This window comes from Cupressus sempervirens, chromosome 6 (assembly GCF_028749045.1).
Source record: "Cupressus sempervirens isolate cs-2001-9-10 chromosome 6, ASM2874904v1, whole genome shotgun sequence".
In the NCBI taxonomy this organism is placed as follows: Eukaryota; Viridiplantae; Streptophyta; class Pinopsida; order Cupressales; family Cupressaceae; genus Cupressus; species Cupressus sempervirens.
The window spans coordinates 292,804,793-292,827,536 of NC_143123.1; the positions used below are offsets into that span (position 1 = coordinate 292,804,793).

The following is a 22,744-nucleotide window of genomic DNA, read 5'->3' on the forward strand; positions in this document are numbered from 1 at the left end:
GACTATAATCAAGTGTAATTTCAGTGACCTTTGCAACATTTCATTTGGGCCTGCAATAACTAAGGCAGCTTTCACAAAGCAATTGCTAAATCTGAGGCCAAGTCTTAAACATGTCAGCATATTGACAAAGGTTTTAAGCATCATAAGTGTAAGAGTGATCTTACATGATTCACATATATCATTAGATTTGTCTTGTTTCTTCAGTCCTACAGTCTCTGTCCGAGGATTGAAGTGGTCTCCTTGTACTATCTTGGGTCACACCAGATCTATGAGATCCCGCAGATATCACACTGGCAACAACCTTCCAAAGTACGTGATTTCTCTAATGCCCACCTTTCTATTATGGACTACTTCTCGTTCTTTCTATGGGCACCGTTTGGTGCTCTCCTTGTTGGCATTTGCCCTTTGTACTATTTCCAATCCCTTAGACCCTCATTGGTCTCCTATTGGACATTAATAAATTTATCTTATCTTATCTTATTTTGTCAATAAGGACTATCTCACGAGAGTTGTTATTTCTTGAAAATTACAATTTTCAGTAAGTTGGTTGTTGGAGATCACAAAGTTTTAATTTCTTCATCAGTTTGTTAATAAAGTTTCATCACAAGATCAAGTTTAGTTTATAATATATTGAAAAAATTTGGTATTAGTATCAAGTTTAGAAATTTTCAACTTAGTTACAAAGATTTTAGAGGCTCTGAAAAGGAGTCAACAAAAGTTGCATCACGTGTAGCAGGAGAAAATAAAATTTCTTCAAATTTTCTTTCGAATTCTGAAGTTGTTTGAGGCCTATTCTAATGTAATAAAATATAAATTATTAAATATTTAAGTTGGTCAATCTCAAACTTTAGGGTTAATATTTCTAAAACCTTCGCGGATGATTAAAAATTAAAGGTCTATAGGATTGTCTAGATGTATATGGTAGCTCTAACTTGCAAAATATTATAAGAAAAATACTCATGTGGCTTTGTATGTCATATTGTTAAATAATGTAATTTCATTTTATTAAAGATAATAAGAAATCAAACTCCTATTCTCCCAATTTGTTGTTATTTCTCTAATTTGTTGTGTGTATTTGTGTTAATATGGGGAGTACCTTTTATCAAATATAATCTGACAGTACTAAAATAAAATAATATACATTAAATTTAAGGCTCTCTCAGCTACAATACTAATTTATGTCATTCATCATAAATAATTCCTCAGGCTCAATATTTAGTTATCTAATCATATAGTTTCTCAAACCTATATATTTATTTATTTTTTCATTTTTTGAATATTAACTCTTAGCTAACACAAATTATTTTGACAACTTATTTGTTAATTTGTCACTAATAAACCTCACAAATTAGTATGAAAACTAGCTCCGATACTTTTTTTTTTTTAATGATGAAAAATAAAATAAATTAAAAACAAAATAAATGAACAAAAAACACACCAAATTATCATGGGAAAACCATTGAGGAAAAACCCAACAACACAAGAATCATTTTAATAATGAAAGAGCATTAAACAGATTTACAATATGTCCAACATTAGGCCAAAACTGAAGCAGTGATCATTATCCCTATCTATAAGACAATGAATGAAATACAACTTTAATAAAATCACTCGTCAAAGAATATCAAAGAATTCTTTCTTGAAGAATATTAGAATTGTCTTGACCCTTCATTATCTTGTCATTACAAAATGAAGACTCTTCATTATCTTGACCCTTTATTCTCTTGACTCTTCAATATCTTACTCCAAATTGAAAACACTTTGATATCTTTAACAAAAAGTAGATTATTTATGTATTTCAAATTGAAAAGAAAATCCCCTAAAGCTAGCTCTCCAACCAAAAGAAACAAGAGTACTCTTAATGGCACTAGAGATGATGACTTGGCACAACTCAATATAACTCTATAGCATACTAGTTTGCACTTTTCTCTCTTTTCCTCTCCTTGACTTTCTTAATAGCATTTTTTATCAGTATGTGATGATGGGAGCTCCCCTTAATACCATAAACTCATAACAGAAACATAGAAACAATAGAAAATGTGAGAACAAAACAACTTATTTGCACCGCAAATGTGCAATTACAAAATTCATGAGTACAATATGCTAACCCACATGGGCACCTTCAATACAATAATTTGCAAGACAAGCTGCGAACTATCACCCAGAGTTGTCTTAGACAATGTTCGGGCCTTTCTTAAATAGGCAATTTTATGTCGCTCGGAAAGGTTCTAGATGCTCAAACTTAATACCTAGGGCCAACAGATCCTAACAATACATATAGTGTCGGCCAAATACATCTTTGACAAATTAATTTAGAAATTTCGGTAGCCCAACTTCAGAAGGCCATAACTCATGAATCGTTACTCTGATTGGCTATTATAACCACTTTTTGGAAATGCCAACTTTTGATCTATAGGATTAGAATTGTGCTAGCTCCTTTCCATCAAGTTTTTAGACCTCATCCGGGCACTCTAAGGCCTCCAACGGTGAGCCTAAAGATTTATCTACAATTTTTTTCCACCGAAAATCCACAATAACTTCTCTAATACTAATGCTTGAGCAATGAGATTTTTATGGTAGGCTTACAACTCTAAAATGAACCTTCCTATAGAAAATGAGAACATTCTGAGCTCATATGACAAACTTATTAAAAACAGTAAGTTTCCATAAATAGTAGCCACCCTATCTGCTAGTCCTTATTAAAATGGAAAAGACTGAAAATAAAATATTTTTGGGTGATGCAAGATTGTCGTTGCACCCAGGATGCTCCTGCATCAAATACTTGGGGTAATTTGGGAAGTGACCCCATCACGTCTCAGGTGTTCAAAGGAAAACCAAGACAGTCAACCTCCTCCTTTGCTAGCCATGATGAATCCCCAACTGGTCTCCCTTTCCATTTGACCAGATATTCCTCATAAATTTTGTTTCTGGTACTTTTTCCAACACGACTATCTAGTATCTCCTCAATCTTCTTTGTAGCCAAACTAGCTGCTGGAATGCTCCACTACACTTTTGCAACTTCCTCTCTATCGCCTCTTGCATAATACTCTGTCAAATCTAAAATATTCAATTTAGCAGGCAACTCCACTTCATACGCATTGCCAGAATCATGCCTCTTCACTATCTTGCATAGTCCAAACTTCTTCACCTTCAACTTATTATATGTACCCACTGGAAAATGCTCCTTTCTCAAATGAACCATGACTTCATCTCCAATTTGAAAGTCTTTTTATCTCCTTTTCACATATGCCTTAGCTTTATACTGTGTATTCATCTTTATGATGTGCTTCCTCACCTCCTCATAGATGTTCTTTAAATGTTCAACCAAATCTTTTGCTTCAGAACCACTTATCTCTGCTTTATCCAATTGCCTCAATTTAGAAGCATTTATGGGACTACTCTCATATACAATTTGGAATGGTGATTTACCAGTACTCCTATTGACAGAATTATTATATGCAAATTATGTCTGTGGTAAAATCATATCTCATCCTTTTGGTTTATCTCCAACCAAGTCTCTCAGCAAATTTTCCAAACTGTGATTCACAGCTTCTGTCTATCCATCAGTGTGTGGATGATGTGATGAACTGAACTTCAAATCTATCTTCAACTTCTTCCACAATGTACACCAAAAATACCCAACAAATTTCGTATCTCGATCTGAAACTATACTCTTTGGCAGACCATGTAATCTTACCACTTCTCTAAAAAACAACTTTGTTACATGAATAACATCACTAGTCTTCTTGCAAGGAATAAAATGTGCCATCTTTGAAAACCAGTCAACCACCACAAAAATAGAATCATGCCCGTGTTGTGTCCTCGATAATCCAAGAACAAAATTCATGCTGATATCCTCCCATAGCTTCTCTAGTACAGGTAATGACTGATACAACTATGTATTCTGCTTCACTCCTTTTGCCATCTGACATACTTTGCAACTTTGTACAAACTTCATCACATCTTGCTACAACTGTGGCTAGTGATAATTTTTAGCAACCAAAGCTACGGTTTTATCTCTACCAAAATGTCTAGCCAATCCTCCACTATGCTTCTCCTTGATGAGATTCTCTCTCATTGAACTTCTAGGAATGCACAATTGGCTTCCTTTGAACAATATATTATCCTGGATCATGAAATCCAACCACTTTGTCCTGTCAAGTGTAACAGGTTCTGTACAAGCCTTGCATGCTTCACCAAAATCAAAATCATCTAGATACAATGTATTGAGCTCCTTGAATCCAACCACCTCTATCTACATTTTTGTCAGAAAAAGTTGTCTTCTACTAAGACCATCTGCAACTTTGTTAGACTTCCCACTCCTATGTTTCAAAATAAATGTCTAACTCTGCAAAAACTCAACCCACTTTAAATGCCTTTGGTTCAATTTTCCTTAACTATTCAAATATTGCAAAGCTTGATGATCAGTATTGAAAACAAACTCCTTAGGAAGAAGATAGTGTCTCCACTTCTTCAATGTTTGAACTATAGCATAAAATTCCTGATCACAAATAGAATATTTTCTTTTTGCAATTCAACTTCTCATTGAAATAAGCAATAGGTCTACCTTCCTGGCTCAAAACAACTCCTATTGCAGTACCACTAGCATCACAGTCTACTTGAAACATCTTGTTAAAATCGGGAAGTGCTAAAATAGGTTGCTCAGTAACTTTCTATTTCACCAAATTAAAACTCTTATCTGCTCCTACAGTCCACTTAAACTCTTTCTTGTCCCCTCTCATTGTTTCAGTCAAGGGTCCACAAATACTGCTAAAACTTCTTATGAACTTTCTATAAAATGTAGCCAGTCCATGAAAAGATCTTACCTTTGTCACACTCCTTAGAGTAAGCCATTCAAGGATAGCCTTCACTTTCTCTGAGTCCATTTTCAGACCTTCTCCTAAGACTACAAACCCCAGGTACACCAACTCTTTCTTTACAAAACTGCACTTCTTCAGGTTTATCAACAACTTTTCTTCCCTCAACTTATCAAACACCTTGCGAATATGAATCAAATGCTCCTTTAATGTCTTACTAAAGATCAATATATCATCTAGGTAAACAATGACAAACTTACCCAAAAACTCCTTCAGTACCTCATTCATGAGTCTCATTAAAGTGCTTGGTGCATTGGTTAGCCTAAAAGGCACGACTAACCACTTATATAGTCCTTCCCTTGTCTTGAAAGTAGTCTTCCACTCATCACCTTCTCTTATACGAATTTGATGGTACCCACTCTTCAAATCTATCTTTGTAAAATACTTAGCTCCACTTAAACAGTCCATAATGTCATCCATCCTTGGCAATGAAAATCTATACTTTATTGTGATCTTGTTGATAGCGCGAGAATTTGTGCACATCCTCCATTCTCCATTCTTTTTTGGTGCTAATACTATTGGTACAACACATGGACTCAGACTCTCTCAAATCAACCCCTTCTACAACAACTCATGAACTTGCCTGTTCAACTCTTCACTTTTTGTTGGTGTCATTTTGTGTGTTGCCTTGTTTGGCAAACTGGCTCCTAGAACCAAATCCATCTGGTGACTGATCTTCCTCATTGGGGGCAATCCTTCAAGTACTTTATCTGATACTATCTTAGAAAGCTCTGTCAACATATATGCAACTTCTGCAGGTACCTCCTCTACTTCTTCTTTACTATCTTTAGGAATTATAGCAAAACACATATGCTCATGCTTCATACCTTTAAGAAAATCTTTTCCATCAACAAAAAATATTCTGGTAGCAGTACATACCTTTTCTTCTTTATCCTTCAACAACTTCAATTTATGTTTCATTCCATCCTTAGTTAGAGTGTAGGTATTTGCTCGCCCATCATGTACAACATGCATGTCAAATTGTCATGGCCTACCCAACAACATATGACATATGTCCATAGGTATGATATCACATAGTACCTCATCCCGGTAGCTTCCAATCTTGAACTTCACTGAGCACTGCTCATTGACCATGACCTTATGGTCATCTTGCACCCAAGCAATGTAGTATGGACGTGGGTGTTTCTGCCTTTTCAGGTTCAAATTGGTGACCATCCTTTCTGACACCAGATTTTCAGTACTTCTGCCATCAATGATCACATCACAACACTTATCTTCACATCTGCACCTTGTGCAAAACAAGCTCCTTCTTTGTTCAGGTTCATTCTCAACACTCAACAAGACTCTTTGGTTAACTAGGACTTCTCCTCTTTCAACATCTTCAGAATGTGAGGATCTGGCATCTTCATCAACATGTGCAACTCTCGCCTGACCTTTTATTCTTCGATCTGTTCTTCCCTAGTGCTGGGTACATTCAAATGCTCTATGCCCTTCTCCATAGTGAAAACATTTTCCACGGAAGCCTCCTCTTCCAAATCCTTATCCTTTGCCTCTTCCTCTCTAATCTCTATTGTTTTGATCATAGAAATGATTGAAATTGTTTCCCCTCTAGTTCTGACTGCTACTTCCAACCTCATCCTTATTCTTTTGATCATCATTACGACCACCATAAGATTGTCCACCAGATCTTCCACCGTGACATCTTCCACTGTTCTTATTGTCAAACTTCTTGCTTAGTTTCTCCTCAACTCTTAGGGCAAACTGGTATGCCTCCTCAATACTGCTCATTCAAACCAAACTTAGTTCATCCTGAATGTTGGGCCTTAACCATTAAGATAACGGGCGACTTTCTCCTTATCAACTTCTACTTGGTCGATTCTAATGAGAACTCAGTAGAACTCTTCGGTATACTCTTGAACAGATTTTCCTACTTGATTCAACCCTTGCATCTTCTTCAACAAATCAAGCTCATAATCCATGGGAATGAATTGTCGCTTCAGTTTATCTTTCATCCGATCCCATCTGGTGATTTTGTCATTTCCCTTTCTATTTCGCTCCAATTGAACCTCCTGCCACCAGATCTTCACATGTCCCTTTAGTTTTGCCTTCACAAACTTGACCCTATCAGGATCATCAATATCTTCATACTCAAAGTACTCCTCTATTTTATTGATCCAATCGATCAACGCCTCTAGGTTAAGATTTCTCGAAAATGTGGGAACCTCAAACTTAAGTCTTTTTCCAATCTTGAAGATGGCCCTAAAAAGCCTCTCTTCCTCTAGATTTAGAACTGCCTCTACTTCGGCATTTTCTTCTACTTCATCCTCATCCTCACTTTTATCTCTTATGGGAAGATTCATTCCTCTACGCATTTGTTCTTCCAATGCTTGCATTTGTCTTTGGAGGGCTCAAAAACTCTCAGGTGTAACACCTACAGCTCTTCTGCCCCACTCTCTTCGTAGAGGCATTTTCATGCTTCCGCTGAAACCCTAGTGCAAACTACCTCACAATCGGTGATCTGTCTACACGCTCAGCCCAAACCACGGTCCTGGTGTGAATTGCCTCACAATCGGTGATTTTTCCACACACTCAAGAACTCTAGCTCTGAAACCACTTGATGCAAGGAGCTCCCCTTAATACCATAAACTCATAACAGAAACATAGAAACAATAGAAAATGCGAGAGCAAACTATGAACTTCTTATTTGCACCGCAAATGCAGAATTACAAAATTCATGAGTACAAAATGCTAACCCACATGGGTGCCTTCAGTACAATAATTTGCAAAACAAGTTGCGAACTATCACCCAGAGCTGTCCTAGACAATGTTCAGGTCTTTCTTAAATAGGCAATTTTATGCCACCCGAGAAAGCTCTAGATGCTCAAACTTAATACATAGGGTCGACAAATCCTAACAATACATATAGAGTTGGCCAAATACATCTTTGACAAATTATTTTAAAAATTTCGGTAGCCCAACTTTCGAAAGCTATAACTCACGAATTGTTGCTCTGATTGAGTATTATAACCACTTTTCGAAAATGCCAACTCTTGATCTATAGGCTTGAAATAGCACTAGCACCCTTCTTTCGAGTTTTCGAACCTCATCCGGACACTCTAAGGCTTCCAATGGTGAGCCTGAAGATTTTTCAACAAAAATATTCCACTGAAAATCTACAATAACTTCTCTGATACTAATGCTTGAGCAATGAGATTTTTATGGTAGGCTTGCAACTCTAAAATGAACCTTCCTATAGAAAATGAGAACATTCTGAGCTCATACGACAAACTTACTAAAAATAGTAAGTTTCCATAAATAGTAGCCACCCTATCTACTAGTCCTTATTAAAATGGAAAAGATTGAAAATAAAAAAAATTTGGTGATGCAAGATTGCCCTTGCACCTAAGATGCTCCTACATCAATATGTTCAGAGGATGGTAGAGACAAACCTACCAAACCCTCTAGCCACAAACACATCAGACCTCTTAAACACCACAGTAAATGCCGAAATCACAAAAGAGCTCATAAACACAGCCTATTTGGAAAACCTGGGACCACTTATAAGTGGTATTGACATGCATGATCTAGAGGCCTGGCCCAAGTGGTCGGGTCAAGAAGGGCAAATGATTTCTTGAAGTCATATGATACATTTCACAACGGACTCCCAAACAGTGGACCTAGCACACAAACATAGAGCATAATCAAATGGTGGAACTCAAGCTTGGAGTGGGCAAACTTCAATAATGGCAAGAGTAATGATTAAGGAAAGGTCATTTTTTGTCGACACAAAGAAATACAAGGGGATACTTAGGTTTAGACAAACACACAAGATGAGGCAACCAAAAAAAAATGTGCTCATGATCCTTCCAAAGATAGTTAAAAACAACTATAATACAACCTCACAAGTAACTCAAGCTAAGATTGGGCAACATAAACAAAGTGAAAGGGATAAATGGGAAAAAGAAGTTTTTTCATTAAGGAAGAGAATAAGATAGTACAAACCAAAGTTGGTATGACAATTGAGGAGAAGGTGGAAAGACAAGATGGATACCGTGACAATCAATGCGCTTACAACCCTACAACCTCCCCACTTCTTTGGTCCTCTGAATTGTATGTGAACGAACTGATGTTGTTGAAAGAACAAGTTAACAACATAGAATCAAAGGAACAAATCAGAGATTCATAGATGAATGAAATCACAGAAGCTAACAAGAGATTAGAAGAGGAAAACAAGATGCTTAGAGAGGAAGTTGCAAAGTTGCATAACACTATGGAGATAGGACAAGAAGAGCTACTCACTTTGAGACAAGAGTTACACAAAAACAAACCAGAAAAGGAGACTGCAGAGTCATTGGATAAGGGTGATACAAAACATATGGAAGAAATACAATCAGCATTGGAGGACATGAGAGAGAGAAAATAGTTTAAGGGAGCAAATAGAGGCAACCAAATCTTGGGTACAAGTTGTGAATGGGACCCCATTAAATGCACAACTGGAAACTATAGAAAAACAAATCAGGAACTAATTAATAGAAGAAAAAGACAAAGTAATGCAACAAATTTCACTATCAACGGTTTGAAAGATTTTGGGGAAAAAGAAAGGACGGACATCTTAGTGAGACTTTCAGAAAGATTAAATAAGGTGGTCATGTAATATCCAACACACAGTCAAGATAAAGAGGAAACCGGATCATAACAAATCTAAGCATGTAAGGTTTACACTAAAGGATGTGGAAGACAAAAATGCAATCTTAAAGTTGAGAACAATCCTAAAAGGCACAGAATTTTACTTTGAAGAAGATCTTATATTTGCACAAGAAGAAGAATGGAGGAAAGAATGGGAGAAGGTAAAGGCTGCAAGAGAAAAGGGGCTTTGGGCTGGGCTGAAAAATGTTAAAGCTCAAATCTGCAAGCTGGCGTCCAATTTGAAGGAAATACTCTTGAGATTACTTGGGCATAGAGTTTAACAACAAGCTCAATTGAAAAACTTGTAGAGCTAAGTGGATACAAGAGGGTTGGAGGACTTCCTTTTTGCTACAAAACAAGTGTAGACAAGTAGAGCTTTGGGATTAGAAAACCAAAGAGATTCTTTTTAGAACACTGGTCACCCCTGTTGTGTTATACGAGTGCAAGGTTGGGGGAAGCAGTCTATCCAACTACAAATGGAAGCAAATAGAAATAATACAAAAGAACCTCATCACTTCTAACCTTAAATCAACTATACCATACGAGATCCTCTTGGCTGAAGTAGGGATGTTCCCGATGGAAGCCTCTGCAGTTATATGTTTGTTAAGTTATTTAAACTAGCTATATATACCTCTATATATATTACGCCGAGAGTAATCGTTCTCGAGGCGCCTATTTTTATTTAATCCCAAAGTTATTTTAATCGAAGTTGGGATTAATGAAAATAAAAATAGGCGCCTCGAGAACGATTACTCTCGGCGTAATATATATAGAGGTATATATAGCTAGTGGCAGTCGCGGCGCAATAGGAAAAATATTTACTTTTTATTTTTTATTTTGATAAGGTTACTATAAAATTGTTAATTAATTTTTAATTAGAGTTGTATGAAGTTAGTATAAAATTATGCTTCAAAATATTTTTAAAAATTTAATATAAGGAGTTTAATATAGATTAAAAATATATTTATTATTTTTGGGATATTGTAATGTAAAATGTTATAGTCATACATAGATATATGGTTAGGGACAAAGTTACCATTATAGTTAATGTTAACCTTAGGGATACAATTAGGGTTAGGGTTAGCATTAGAGTTAGGGTTAGAGTTAGGGTTAGGGTTTGAGCTATGGTTAAGGTTAGGGATAGAGTTATGGTTATGGTTATTGTTAGAGTTATGGTTATGGTTTAGATTAGAGTTATGTTTATGGTTAAGGTTAGGGTTAATGTTATGGTCATGGTTAAGGTTAGGGTTAGAGTTATGGTTATGGTTATGATTAGGGTTAGTGTTAGGGTTATAGTAAGGCTAACGTTAGAGTTATGCTCATGGTTAAGGCTAGGGTTAGAGTTATGCTTATAGTTAGGGTTAGGGATAGGATTAGAGTCCAATTATGGTAGAGTTAGAATTAGGGTTAGAGTTAGGTGTAGAGTTTTGTTTATGGTTAAGGTTAGGGTTAGAGTAATGCTCATGGTTAAGGTTAGGGTTACGGTTAAGGTTTGAGTCAAATATTATTTTAAATTTAATATAAGGAGTTTAATTTAGATAAAAATATATATTTTATTTTTGGGATATTGTAATGTAAAATGTTATAGTCATACGTAGATATATGGTTAGGGACAAAGTTAGGGTAAGGGTTTGAGCTAGGGTTAAGGTTAGGGTTAGGGTTAGATTCTAATTATGGTAGAGTTAGATTTATGGTTAGAGTTAGGGGTAGGGTTAAGGTTAGTGTTAGGATTAGAATTAGGGTTAAGATTAGGATTAGAGTTAGGGTTAGGATTAGGGTTATAGATAGGGTTAGGGTTAGGGTTAGGGTAAGGTTCTAGGTTAGGGTTAGGGCTAGGGTTAGGTTTAGGGTTAGAGTATGAGTTAGGGTTAGAGTTTGAGTTAGGGTTAGGGTTATAGTTTGAGTTAGGGGTAGACAGAGCATTATAATTTGGGTTAGGATTAGGGTTAGGTTTAGGGTTTGAGTTTGAGTTATGGTTAGAGTTAGGGTTAGAGCTAGAGCTAGAGTTAGAGTTAGGGTTAGAATTAGGGTTAGTTTTAGGGTTTGAGTTACCAATAGAGTTAATTTTACAGTTGGGTTAATGTTAGAGTTAGGGTTAGGGTTAGAGTTTTGAGTCAAGGTTAGGGTTAGAGTTAGGGTTAGGGTTAAAATTAAAATCCAATTATGGTAGAGTTAGATTTATAGTTAGAGTTATGGGTAGGGGTAGGGTTACGCTTACAGGTAGGGTTAGAGTTAGATTTAGGGTTAGGGTTAGGGTTAGGGTTAGGTTTATATTTAGAGTTAGGGTTATATATAGAGAGAGTTATATCAATGTTAAGGTTAGGGTAAGGGGATTGAGTCAGGGTTAAGGTTAGAGTTAGGGTTAGGGTTAGGGTTTCAGTCAGGATTAAAGTTAGGGTTAGGGTTAGAGTCTAATTATGGTAGAGTTAGATTTACAGAAAGAGTTAGATTTAGGGTTAGAGTTAGGGGTAGGGTTAGGCTTAGGCTTAGGGTTAGAGATAGGGGTAGACAAAGGGTTAGGCTTAGGGTTAGGGTTAGGGTTAGGGTCAAGGTTAGGGTTAGGTTTAGGGTTAGAATATGAGTTACGGTTAGAGTTTGAGGTATAGTTAGGGCTATAGTTTGAGTTAGGGGTAGACAGAGTATTAGAATCCTAGCTACGATTAGGGTTAGGTTTTGGGTTACGGTTATGGTTACGGTTAAGGTTAGAGTTAGGTTTAGGGTTATAGTTATAGTTAGGGTTAAATTCCAATTATGGTAGAGTTAGATTCAGGGTTACAGTTAGTGGTAGGGATAGGGTTACAATTATAGTTAGGGTTAGGGTTAGGGTTAGAGTTAGAGGAAGGGTTATATTTAGAAGTTTTCTTATGGTCACAGTTATAGTTAGGAGGGGAGTAAGGGTTGGGATTTTAGATTATATTTATTATTATATAAGGTGCCCTATATAATAATATGTATATTCCCACGCTCATGGATAAGGTTAGGGAAAGAAGTAGGACTGTGGTTATTAGTGTTACATTTAGAATTTCATTTAGGAGGGCATTGTGTGCTATTTTTTCCCCCTATTCAACCCATCACTGATGTCTGATATGAGAGACCTTAAATGGGATAGGTTCTTTGCAGAGGGTTAACATCGCTAAAGTTGGCGGCTAACATTTTGTGTTGGCTTGGTTTCTTCATTGACCACGCTGGATCATTTTTTCTTGGTTGGGTTGATTCATGCTGCGAGATTCGATAACTCTTATTTCTTCGCGAGCTATCTTCCCATCTTCCCAAAAGTGCAAGATGTTGCCATGCATTCCCATTCTAACGTTTCTTTATATGCTAGTGTCTTTGAAACACTCTAAAGCCTAGAATTGCACAAGATGCTGCCATGCATCTCCATTCTGATGCATCGTCATGCTACATTGTTTCTTCAATTCTCTGAAGCCCAAAATTGCATCATGCTACCACACATTGCCTTTCCAACATTTCCTCACTCCACAATGCTTTCATGAGTCTTTAAGACCCAAAATTGTGCCACATGGAGGGGGTTCACACCTTTTGTGCTATCTGCTTCGTTTGTTGGGAGGAATCTCTTCACTACATCTTAGTCATCCATTGGAAATAAAGCCAATCTTGATCGACGAATGTGACTTAATCCTTCATTGGGAGGAGTTTCCTCGTTGCATCTTAGTCATCCTTTTTGAGGAGAGAATCTACATCGACGGTTGCGACTTAATCCTTCATTGGTGAGGATTCGCGATGCATCTATGCCGTCTATTTCGAGAGGAAGACCTTCATCGATGACCATCATTCATTTTTGGGGAAACCAAATTCCCCCTTGGGATCAACCTTGCATTTTTTGTGGGAGGTTAAGACATCATGTTATCTCTTTTCATAGTTTTTTGCCAGCAACATGAATGTCTTTCCTCTTCTTTCCATGAGTCTCCATTCTAGCGCCTCCTTAAGCTGCATTGTTTCTGCAATGCTCTAAAGCCCAAAATTGCATCATGCTACTACATGTCACCTTTATGACATTTCCTCACTCTGTAGTGCTTTCGCAAGGCTCCAAGACCCAGAATTGTTCCATGTAGCGAGGGTCCCCACCTTTCATGCTATGGTTACAATTTAGATTTTAGGGTTATGGTTAGAATCAAGGTCAATTCTAGAGTTTATAGAATATTTAGAGTTAAGATTAGGGATTAAATATACATGAGGGTTAGCATTGGGTTGTATGATAATTACAGTTAGGATTATAGTTAGATATATCATTTAGATTAGGTTTTAGTCAGGGTTTAATTAGACTTAAGATTAGGGTGAGGATCAAGGTGAAGTCTATATTAGGGTTCATATCATGGTAGGATTGAAACTAATGTTAGGGTTAACATTGAAATTATGATTAGGGGTAAGGTGAAGATTTATATTTGGTCATGATTGTGGTTTGTGCTAGGATTAGGGTCTAAGCTATGATTAATTTTATGATTGTACCTTTAGGGTTAGAGTTTTGTTTAAGTTTATGATTATGGTTACAACTATGGTTTATGGTTCAAGTTTAAAGTTGGGAATGTGATTAGGATCAGGGATTAGTAAATTTTTTAAGAGTTCGGTTATAGGTTTACACCATGGTTAGGACCTTGGGACTGGATTTAGAGTTTAATATCATGGTTATCCATATAGGTAGGTTTAGGATTTTGATCAATATTTTGGAGTTTTTTTTTACATTATGGTTAAGGGTTAGATTTTAGGGTTAGGACTATAACCAATATTAGTGTGTAGGTTTTTGGTTTAGATTATGGTTTGGACTGAGATTTTTGTTATATCAATAGGGATATGTTTTAGTGCTATAATTATAGTTTAATGTTGGATTATAGTTATATTGTACATCATTGTTGGGGCTAGGGCTAAGGTAGGGGTTGTTGTTAGGGTTAACTAAGGATGACAATTAGGATGGTTTATCTTTTCAAGTAGAAAAAAAAACTCATATTGATTCAAAAACAAAGAAATTATACTTCGAAAATATTTTTCTATGTCATAATAGATTCATTTATTTTAATTATTGTATTAGTTAATTAGTTGTTTGATGTTTCAAAGTAAACATGGCTTATTTTATTTAAATTTAAATAATATTATTGTTTTGAATTGAATTTGGCTTAATTGTTAATGATCATATTTATATTTCTAATATTAACTCCAATTTGATCAAAGACCAAATATATTTTTGGTATTTTTGTAAACGAACTTGCTTAACACTTCCCTATTTCAAAGTTAATAAAATATCATTTCTATTGTCTTAGATTTGAGAGTAAGTATATTAAATAAGTAATAATAAATGAACATTATGATTAATATATTTCTAAAATAAAAATATATTACTTAAAAACTTGTTTACTTTAAATGAATAAAGTACTCGTTTACTTGTAAATTTAAAAAATAGAAATTAATCTACATATATATAAAATATTTATTCTTTTTCCTATTTGCATACAGATTAATTAAAATCTAAACTTTAAACTACATAAATATTTTTAAAATATATATCCATCAATAAATAGTTTAGAATAAAGTAAAATCTAAAAATTAGACACATATAGAATCTTTTTAATTTCTATATACATGTTTTTCTAATTTATTTCTACAAACATGCAACTGATATTTCTATTATCCATTTTTTTCCATTCTAAAAAACTCTAGATGTAAATAGAATTTTTTTAGATGCATGCAGTCTTTCTAATTTTTTCTACATACATATATTAACATTTCTATTTTATATTTTGTTTTTACATTATGGTTATTTCAATCAAAATATGTAGATGTAAATAGAATTCTTTTCAAAAAAATTTATTTAAATTTAAATAACATTATTGTTTTGAACTGAATTTAGCTTAATTGTTAATGATCATATTTATATTTCTAATATTAACTCCAATTTGATCAAAGACCAAATATATTTTTGGTATTTTTGTAAACGAACTTGCTTAACACTTCCCTATTTCAAAGTTAATAAAATATCATTTCTATTGTCTTAGATTTGAGAGTAAGTATATTAAATAAGTAATAATAAATGAACATTATGATTAATATATTTCTACAATAAAAATATATTACTTAAAAACTTGTTTACTTTAAATGAATAAAGTACTCATTTACTTGTAAATTTTAAAAATAGAAATTAATCTACATATATATAAAATATTTATTCTTTTTCCTATTTGCATACAAATTAATTAAAATCTAAACTTTAAACTACATAAATATTTTTAAAATATATATCCATCAATAATTAGTTTAGAATAAAGTAAAATCTAAAAATTAGACACATATAGAATCTTTTTAATTTCTAGATACATGTTTTTCTAATTTATTTCTACAAACATGCAACCGATATTTCTATTATCCATTTTTTTCCATTCTAAAAAAATCTAGATGTAAATAGAATTTTTTTAGATGCATGCAATCTTTCTAATTTTTTCTACATACATATATTAACATTTCTATTTTATATTTTGTTTTTACATTATGGTTATTTCAATCAAAATATCTAGATGTAAATAGAATTCTTTTCAATAAATCCAGATGTATATAGAATTCTTTTAATTTTTTACATACATAAAATCTTCCTAATTTTTTTCTACATACATAAAAGAATAATTTCTATTTTCTATTTTAAAAAAAAAGCTATCATAAAGATTGATAAAAAAATTGATTGCATATGCATTCTTTAGTTTGTGCACTAAATGCACTAAATAAATTGTATAGATTAAAACTTCCCGTGCAGCACGGGAATATACAATAGAAATATCAGTTACCAAGAATAGTCGGCCATAAGCAATCAAATCTTAAACTCTGCAAAATTTCTTGCAAGCAATCTTTGTTCTGTCTTCGGCTGAAAAGGAAAAAAAAAATTCAGATCTGAGATTGTTTAGATTGCCCTATTCGATTCAAAAAGCCATGGAAGTCACCGCAATTACATCTCCAAGAGGCCTAATGTGCCTTGATTCAGTACCCACATGCTTATCTCCACGAAAAACTCTGCACAGGTCCTCTAGTGGCCTCAATTTCGGTCATATAAACAGAATTCTAAATCTAAATGAAATTAATTAAAATTGAAATATAAATCAAAGTAGAATATTATAACTAATTTTGAATTTCAATTTACTTCTACATCTAAATCTAAATAAAAATGTAAATAAAAAATAGAAATCTCACCTGCAAAAATGTTACTCCAAAACTTCAATTTACTCCTATTCAAAAACTCCAATCTAATCCTCCAATAACCTCCACCTCTTCCTTCTTGCAAAAACATAAAATGAAAATGAAATGAGGAGCCTTGGTTTTATAACTTCTGAGAGGCTCCTCATATCCCCCAACAGACGTCTCTTCACATTCCACGAATTTGTTTCAAATTCCCCCACTCCCCGCAAAAAAAAAAGCATGAATGTGCATGCAAAATTATATTTAACAAAAAAACAAATCATATTAAAATTATTTCGCCCCTATTTTTTCGGATCCTACTTTTTCGGGCCCTACTTTTTCGAACCTATTATTTCGGCCTCCATTTGGCTTCCTATTATTTCGGCCAGCTATTATTTCGGGAATTCTTTTTTAATATTTAATTTGGAAGTTTGTAACTGCTCCCAATTCTTTTTTATTGACAAAGAATCTTGGCATATTCCCGTACTGGGCATTTGTGCTGCCATTGTATAGAACGCCTCTCGGCGTAACAAGGTGAAAATATGGACAAGCAACGATATCTAGGAGCAATTCGAAGACAATTTGAAAGAGGGTCAATTACACCAGATTTTGACTACATAAAACAATGAGCTTCTTAAAGCAGATTCATAACTGGCAGGCTGACATTGAAAAGAACATGAAAAGGATCCCATAGGCTGGCTGGTCACGTAGAAGTCATTAAAATACTTTCATTCATTCATTCACTCACTTATTTGAATCCTTATTTTCACGGCTACCTCTCATTTTCCTTCTAGGCTTAGTCGTTCGATAGCAATGCTAAGAAAGGAGGTGTGCAAACTCTGTGAGTGTAGTTTGCACCCAGCTACTAAAAAATATCGATTGACCATATATATGTTGTCTCCCTCAAATGCGCAAGACTCATAGTACCCCCAAATGACATATCCTTCATGGCCCCATCGACAATGAAAATCCAACACCAACAAGTATTTCGGCCTCACAAGTTACCAAGTTTCGAACTTAATACCATCCAATAATCTTCCTCAATCCTCAGCAAGCTTTTCTACATTGGCATCAATTATTTTCATAAACCCAACCATAATCTTAGTAAATATAATTCATTGCTATGAGATCGCAGATAATGTAATTATTCCCCTTACCCTTCCGCTAATGAAAACCTCGTACATCTCAGTCCCACAATAGAATGCTTCAAGTTACAGCGAAGTTGGGGGACCTCCATAAACTTGAAATTGATATATTCTAACCATTGTTTAAAAAACTAAATCCGTCTCTTTTGATGACTTCTTCATATCGATAAACAGATTGTTTCAAAACAAATCACTGTTGTCCTCCTACTTGCATTAAAATAGGTAAACGATGAACTCAAGAACAATTACACAAACATTAAGTATAAGTATTCAAGCAGTATTGTATTGAAATAAACGGAAGCCCACTAACATGTAATGGATTTCACAACTACTCTACCGTTAAACAGTAGCGTTCAAATAGCTTGAGTTTTCTTTTCCGCGCATTTATATCCTCGACATAAGAACAACAATATCGCTCACATAACTTATAACCTTATCCTCCAAATAAGAAATGGAAGAAAATATTAATTTTTGAGATTTCTTTTCCGCACATTTATATCCTCGACATAAGAACAACAATATCAGTCACATAATTTATAACCTTATCCTCCAAATAAGAAATGGAAGCAAATATTAATTTTTGAGACTCATGAAACCTCAGACTGGCAAGCGAACCATCAACATAAGAACAACATTATTACTCAGACAATTTATAATCTTATCCTCCAAATAAGAAATTGAAGCAAATATTAATTTTTAACTCACGAAACCTCACAGACTGGCAAGCGAACCAGCTTTGGGACTACTGTGATATCCCCATATAAGAATTTGCTTCACATTTTCCAAATGTTTCACATGAATTAGCAAACAATTTATATGCAAACTGATTTCTTTAATTCAACAAAATTATACTAAAAATCATGTAATATTTGACTATTAGAGATATAAATTAAATATGAACATAAAATCATTAAAACCTCATTTTTCAAATAGACATGAAATGTCTTCAGATTATGACTTCACAAATTTGTCCAACAGTGAACTTTGTTGCAAATCCACCTCCAAAGATGAATTGAGTTTCCATTCAATCCACCTAAAACTTCTACAGATTTTTGTCCTCAAATTTTTGAAACTAAAACCCATAAGCTTCCCAGAATTCTCTAAGAGAAAACAATAACCAAGCATGATAGGAAGAGTCCCTTAATATTCTTTTATAGCACATACTGTGACTCTTTGTTTTCCTTCTACCTGTCTCGTTATTCTTTTTCACTAGGCTCCATAAAATTCACTTTATTCTTTTTCACTAGGCTCCATAAAATTCACTTTAGTACTTATTATTATTAGGCTCCATAAAATTCAATTTAATACTTATTATTATTTTTTAACTAAATTGTCATTTTAAGTGACATAATATTATAATTTGACAACTTAATTATTTAATTGACTTCTAATGTCCCAAAAAGGAGACATTACAAAAATGGACACATTAAAAGGTTATGCACACGTTCACAGTTTTATCGGCATTCAAGTTGCTAAGAAATCTCACGCGTTCATTGGAACATTTTCATGATTGTCAATGCAAACTGACAAGACGGGCAAATGTGACAATAAAAGTAGAAAACCAAGCTTGCACTGACCAAGAAAACATGAAAAAAGTTGGAAAAAGCAAGCAACCAGAAAGCAGGGATAGAAAGCTGTCTTAAAGGCATCAAAACACACCCATTAGATTAGAATCAACTGATCATTAGTTCCACTTTTAATTTCACTGCAGGGTTGTGTGTTGAGCCATCAAGCCGTCATTGGACCTGTCAAGTATGCATCTATTCATTTTCAGGTATCTACAGATCCGTCGATACTCCACCCCAAAACTCTGTAGAACAATTAGTATATATCATCCAATTTCTCAACTAATTAATGTAGGTAGGTTATGACTCAATCTTGTGTATAATAGCTGCTGACAACTTCTGTTTGCTGCTATCAAGATTTGATGTCAAAAAAGTCACGCCAAAAGACCCAAATCATATTTGTAGTCATTGATTGTAAATTATTAGTGTTATCACCACCTCCAATAGAGATTAAAATGCATTCTAGAACAAAGGTTATTTGTATATGCCTATTGACATTACTATGAATTGGTATGTGACCTCTAGGAAAATAATGTTTGGGAACGTCATAAGATATACCTAAAAGTTTTGGCTATGTATATCAATATCGTAGTTACCCAGTCGATTATTGTCATCTTTTGGTAAATCTCTTGTACACATTTCATAATTATTACCGATTGCTTTGTAATTATATTTTTAATTTAAAACAAAAACATAAATGGGAAAACTAGTGGCATGACTTTGTAGGGTAATTTTATGATTTTATCAACAGCACGCAAATGCTCTATATTAATTTTAGTCAAGCCACAATTTTGATCCGGTGAATTATCTAACACAACCATTAAATTGTGTTGAGGTCTAAAATTAGGAAATCGATTATTATAATATATGGCTGCCTGGTACGTGCACAGATTTTTAGTCCCTTGGCATAAATGCTCATATAGGCAAGAATGATAGACAACTTCTAGTTCAGTCCTTGGCATCTTGAGTTTTTATTAATTTACCATCCTAGAATGGGAATTTTTTTTTTTAACCTCTGTATACAGCATTGCATTCACCAAAGCAAATCAAACCATTGGTTTTGCAAGTAATAAATTCCTATTCCTGCAAAGTATATTGCACAAAAAAAAATTTGAAAACCAGAGTTATCCTTACAATAAGGCACATATACTCATAAGAAATTATTTTCAAAGATACAGTAACCTCAGAAGTTAGGAAATTCATAACTCTTCCTCAATTTTATGTTCAGGAACCTAGCAGCCAACCAGATAAGAAATTTATTCTGCAACTGAAATACCATATAGGCCAAACATGGACTACCACACTTCAGGCCGAAGTTCGCCTGTTGCAGGGGGCATCCACTTTCCCGAATTATAGACATTTTTGCCTACTTCCCAACCTGGGACATTTTTCATGATTTCTGCTTCTTCCTCCAAATAAGCTTTCCAAGCTTTGACAAATCTGAGCAGGCAAATGCTATCTTGTTTAGATAAGAAAGATGCGCATCTTGTTCGCATAGATTTGAGCATTTCCCTACATATTCCACAGGCAAATTTGAGGGAAAGATCGAAAGAAAACAGTCCTACCTTTCGTCTTCTTCTGCTTGAAGGAGGGGAACAATTGCTGAACGAGCGGCAAACTTTTCCCGCTTAAGTTGACTGTCATGCACAATCAAACAATGAACTTTCAAGGAATATAGAAAATCTTATTACTTGCAAACAAACAAACATACTAAAGTGTAGAAATGAACAATCTATTTTTGCATCAGCAAACTCATCATCATGGAAACCCACAAAAGCAATAGAAATCGTGTAAGGTCACAAAAACCACTTGAGACACTATGTATGACATAGGTAGTGCCGTGGCACCACAGTTTTCTTCTCTAACAAACTGGAGGTAAGCCAACTTGTGAGGTCACAGAAAGGATGAAAAATGGCACCTTCAAATTTGTCTCAACTGTCACCAACAAGAATTTAAGTGAACTGGTACATCAAAAGTCTCTGCCCAGATGGACTCAGTCAGAATTACTTTAGCCAGTAAAATTAATAGTTTTACTTTACCATATAATCAAAACTGAAAATTTTAATATGTCAAAACTAATCAATACCTCTTCTTTCCCAATCTTAATGGAGCATCTGCAGGATTACTCTTTAATGTTGAAGTGCCACTTAGGTAAAACCAACAAGGTTGTCGACACCTTGAGCAGGAGGCAGATGTCCTTAAAAAGTCAAGCTAGTTGACCTGCAGGTGGTAAAAGATCCGTATACCAAATATCTGGAATTTCAGGATACATGGCACACATGCATGAACCCAGAGGGGGAGAAAGAGGCTCACGAGGTAAACTTATGCCAGAGGGATATCTTCTCAGAAGACAATAATGTGCATCCTGCAGAATTGAATGAGAGTCAACCTAATAAAAAAGTGACTCAGAGCATTTTGGCACAAACAGGGTGTGGTCCATGTTGGAGAACACGTATCCCTGGCTCAACTTGCACAAAGATATATTTAAATTTCTGGAGAGATGTAAGATTTTGCAAAATGCAAAGAGAATCACACAAAACATGGGGTTGTAAAAGCCACTGTGCATACCAAATAGCCACTGGACGAACTTTCTATGGACTTTGTCCTTGGATTGCCATGCACACAAAAGATAATGACTATCTTCATAGTGGTGGGCGACTTTTATAAACATTTCATTCTTTGTTAGAGTGAAATGATGCATCCAATATGGATGATTTGTTCTTCAAAAAGATAATGCGGTTGCATGTGTTACCATAAAGCATTACACCAAACTGGGATGCAATGTTTCTAAACCATTTCTGAGGCACTTTAGAGAAAACTGGGCACACAATTCCATTACACTTTTACATATTATCTGCAAACAGACAGAGGTTTCCAATTGATATCTTTAAATTCTACTCAAATATCTTTAAAATTCTTTTTAAATGTCTGATTGCTGAGAAGCCTATGTAGGAAGACTGTGTTGGCAAAAGCAGAGTTTGTGAGCAACTATACAAATGGATTATCAGGAAAGATGTCATTCCCAGCAGAGTATCAGATATTCCCACAAGGTGTCATAGATTTGTTTAAGGTGGAAGATGGCAAGAAAATGTGGAGAGGCTGAAGATTTCACACAGCACATGAAGGTTCATACCGAGTCAAGAAATAATTTAAGAACAATGCAAAGTAAGTTCACAAAGCACAAGTAGTTTCATGCCAAGTCAAGAAGCAATTGAAGTAGAACAGTGCAAAGTACAAGTTGCACGTAAATGAGTCTCAGAAAGATGACTCAAAAACTTAGTCAGTCATGTTGGATCTCAAGAAAAAGACCAGTTACCCAAAGGCCCAGTAAGATCAGTCC

General features: G+C 34.6%; 1 protein-coding gene across 1 annotated transcript in view; it reads right to left on the bottom strand.

The window, feature by feature from the left end:
- Positions 1 to 20,528: 20,528 nt before the first annotated feature.
- LOC149552365 (NADH dehydrogenase [ubiquinone] 1 alpha subcomplex subunit 13-B-like) overlaps positions 20,529 to 22,744 on the bottom strand; it is a 39,457-nt gene continuing 37,241 nt past the window's right edge. Inside the window, exons 2-3 of the mRNA XM_089787904.1 lie at positions 20,970 to 21,041; positions 20,529 to 20,844 (exon numbers count right to left, since the gene is read on the bottom strand). Of these exons, the coding sequence (XP_089644030.1) occupies positions 20,700 to 20,844; positions 20,970 to 21,041 (217 nt within the window). The 3' untranslated portion in view covers positions 20,529 to 20,699. The remainder of the gene's footprint in view (positions 20,845 to 20,969; positions 21,042 to 22,744) is intronic.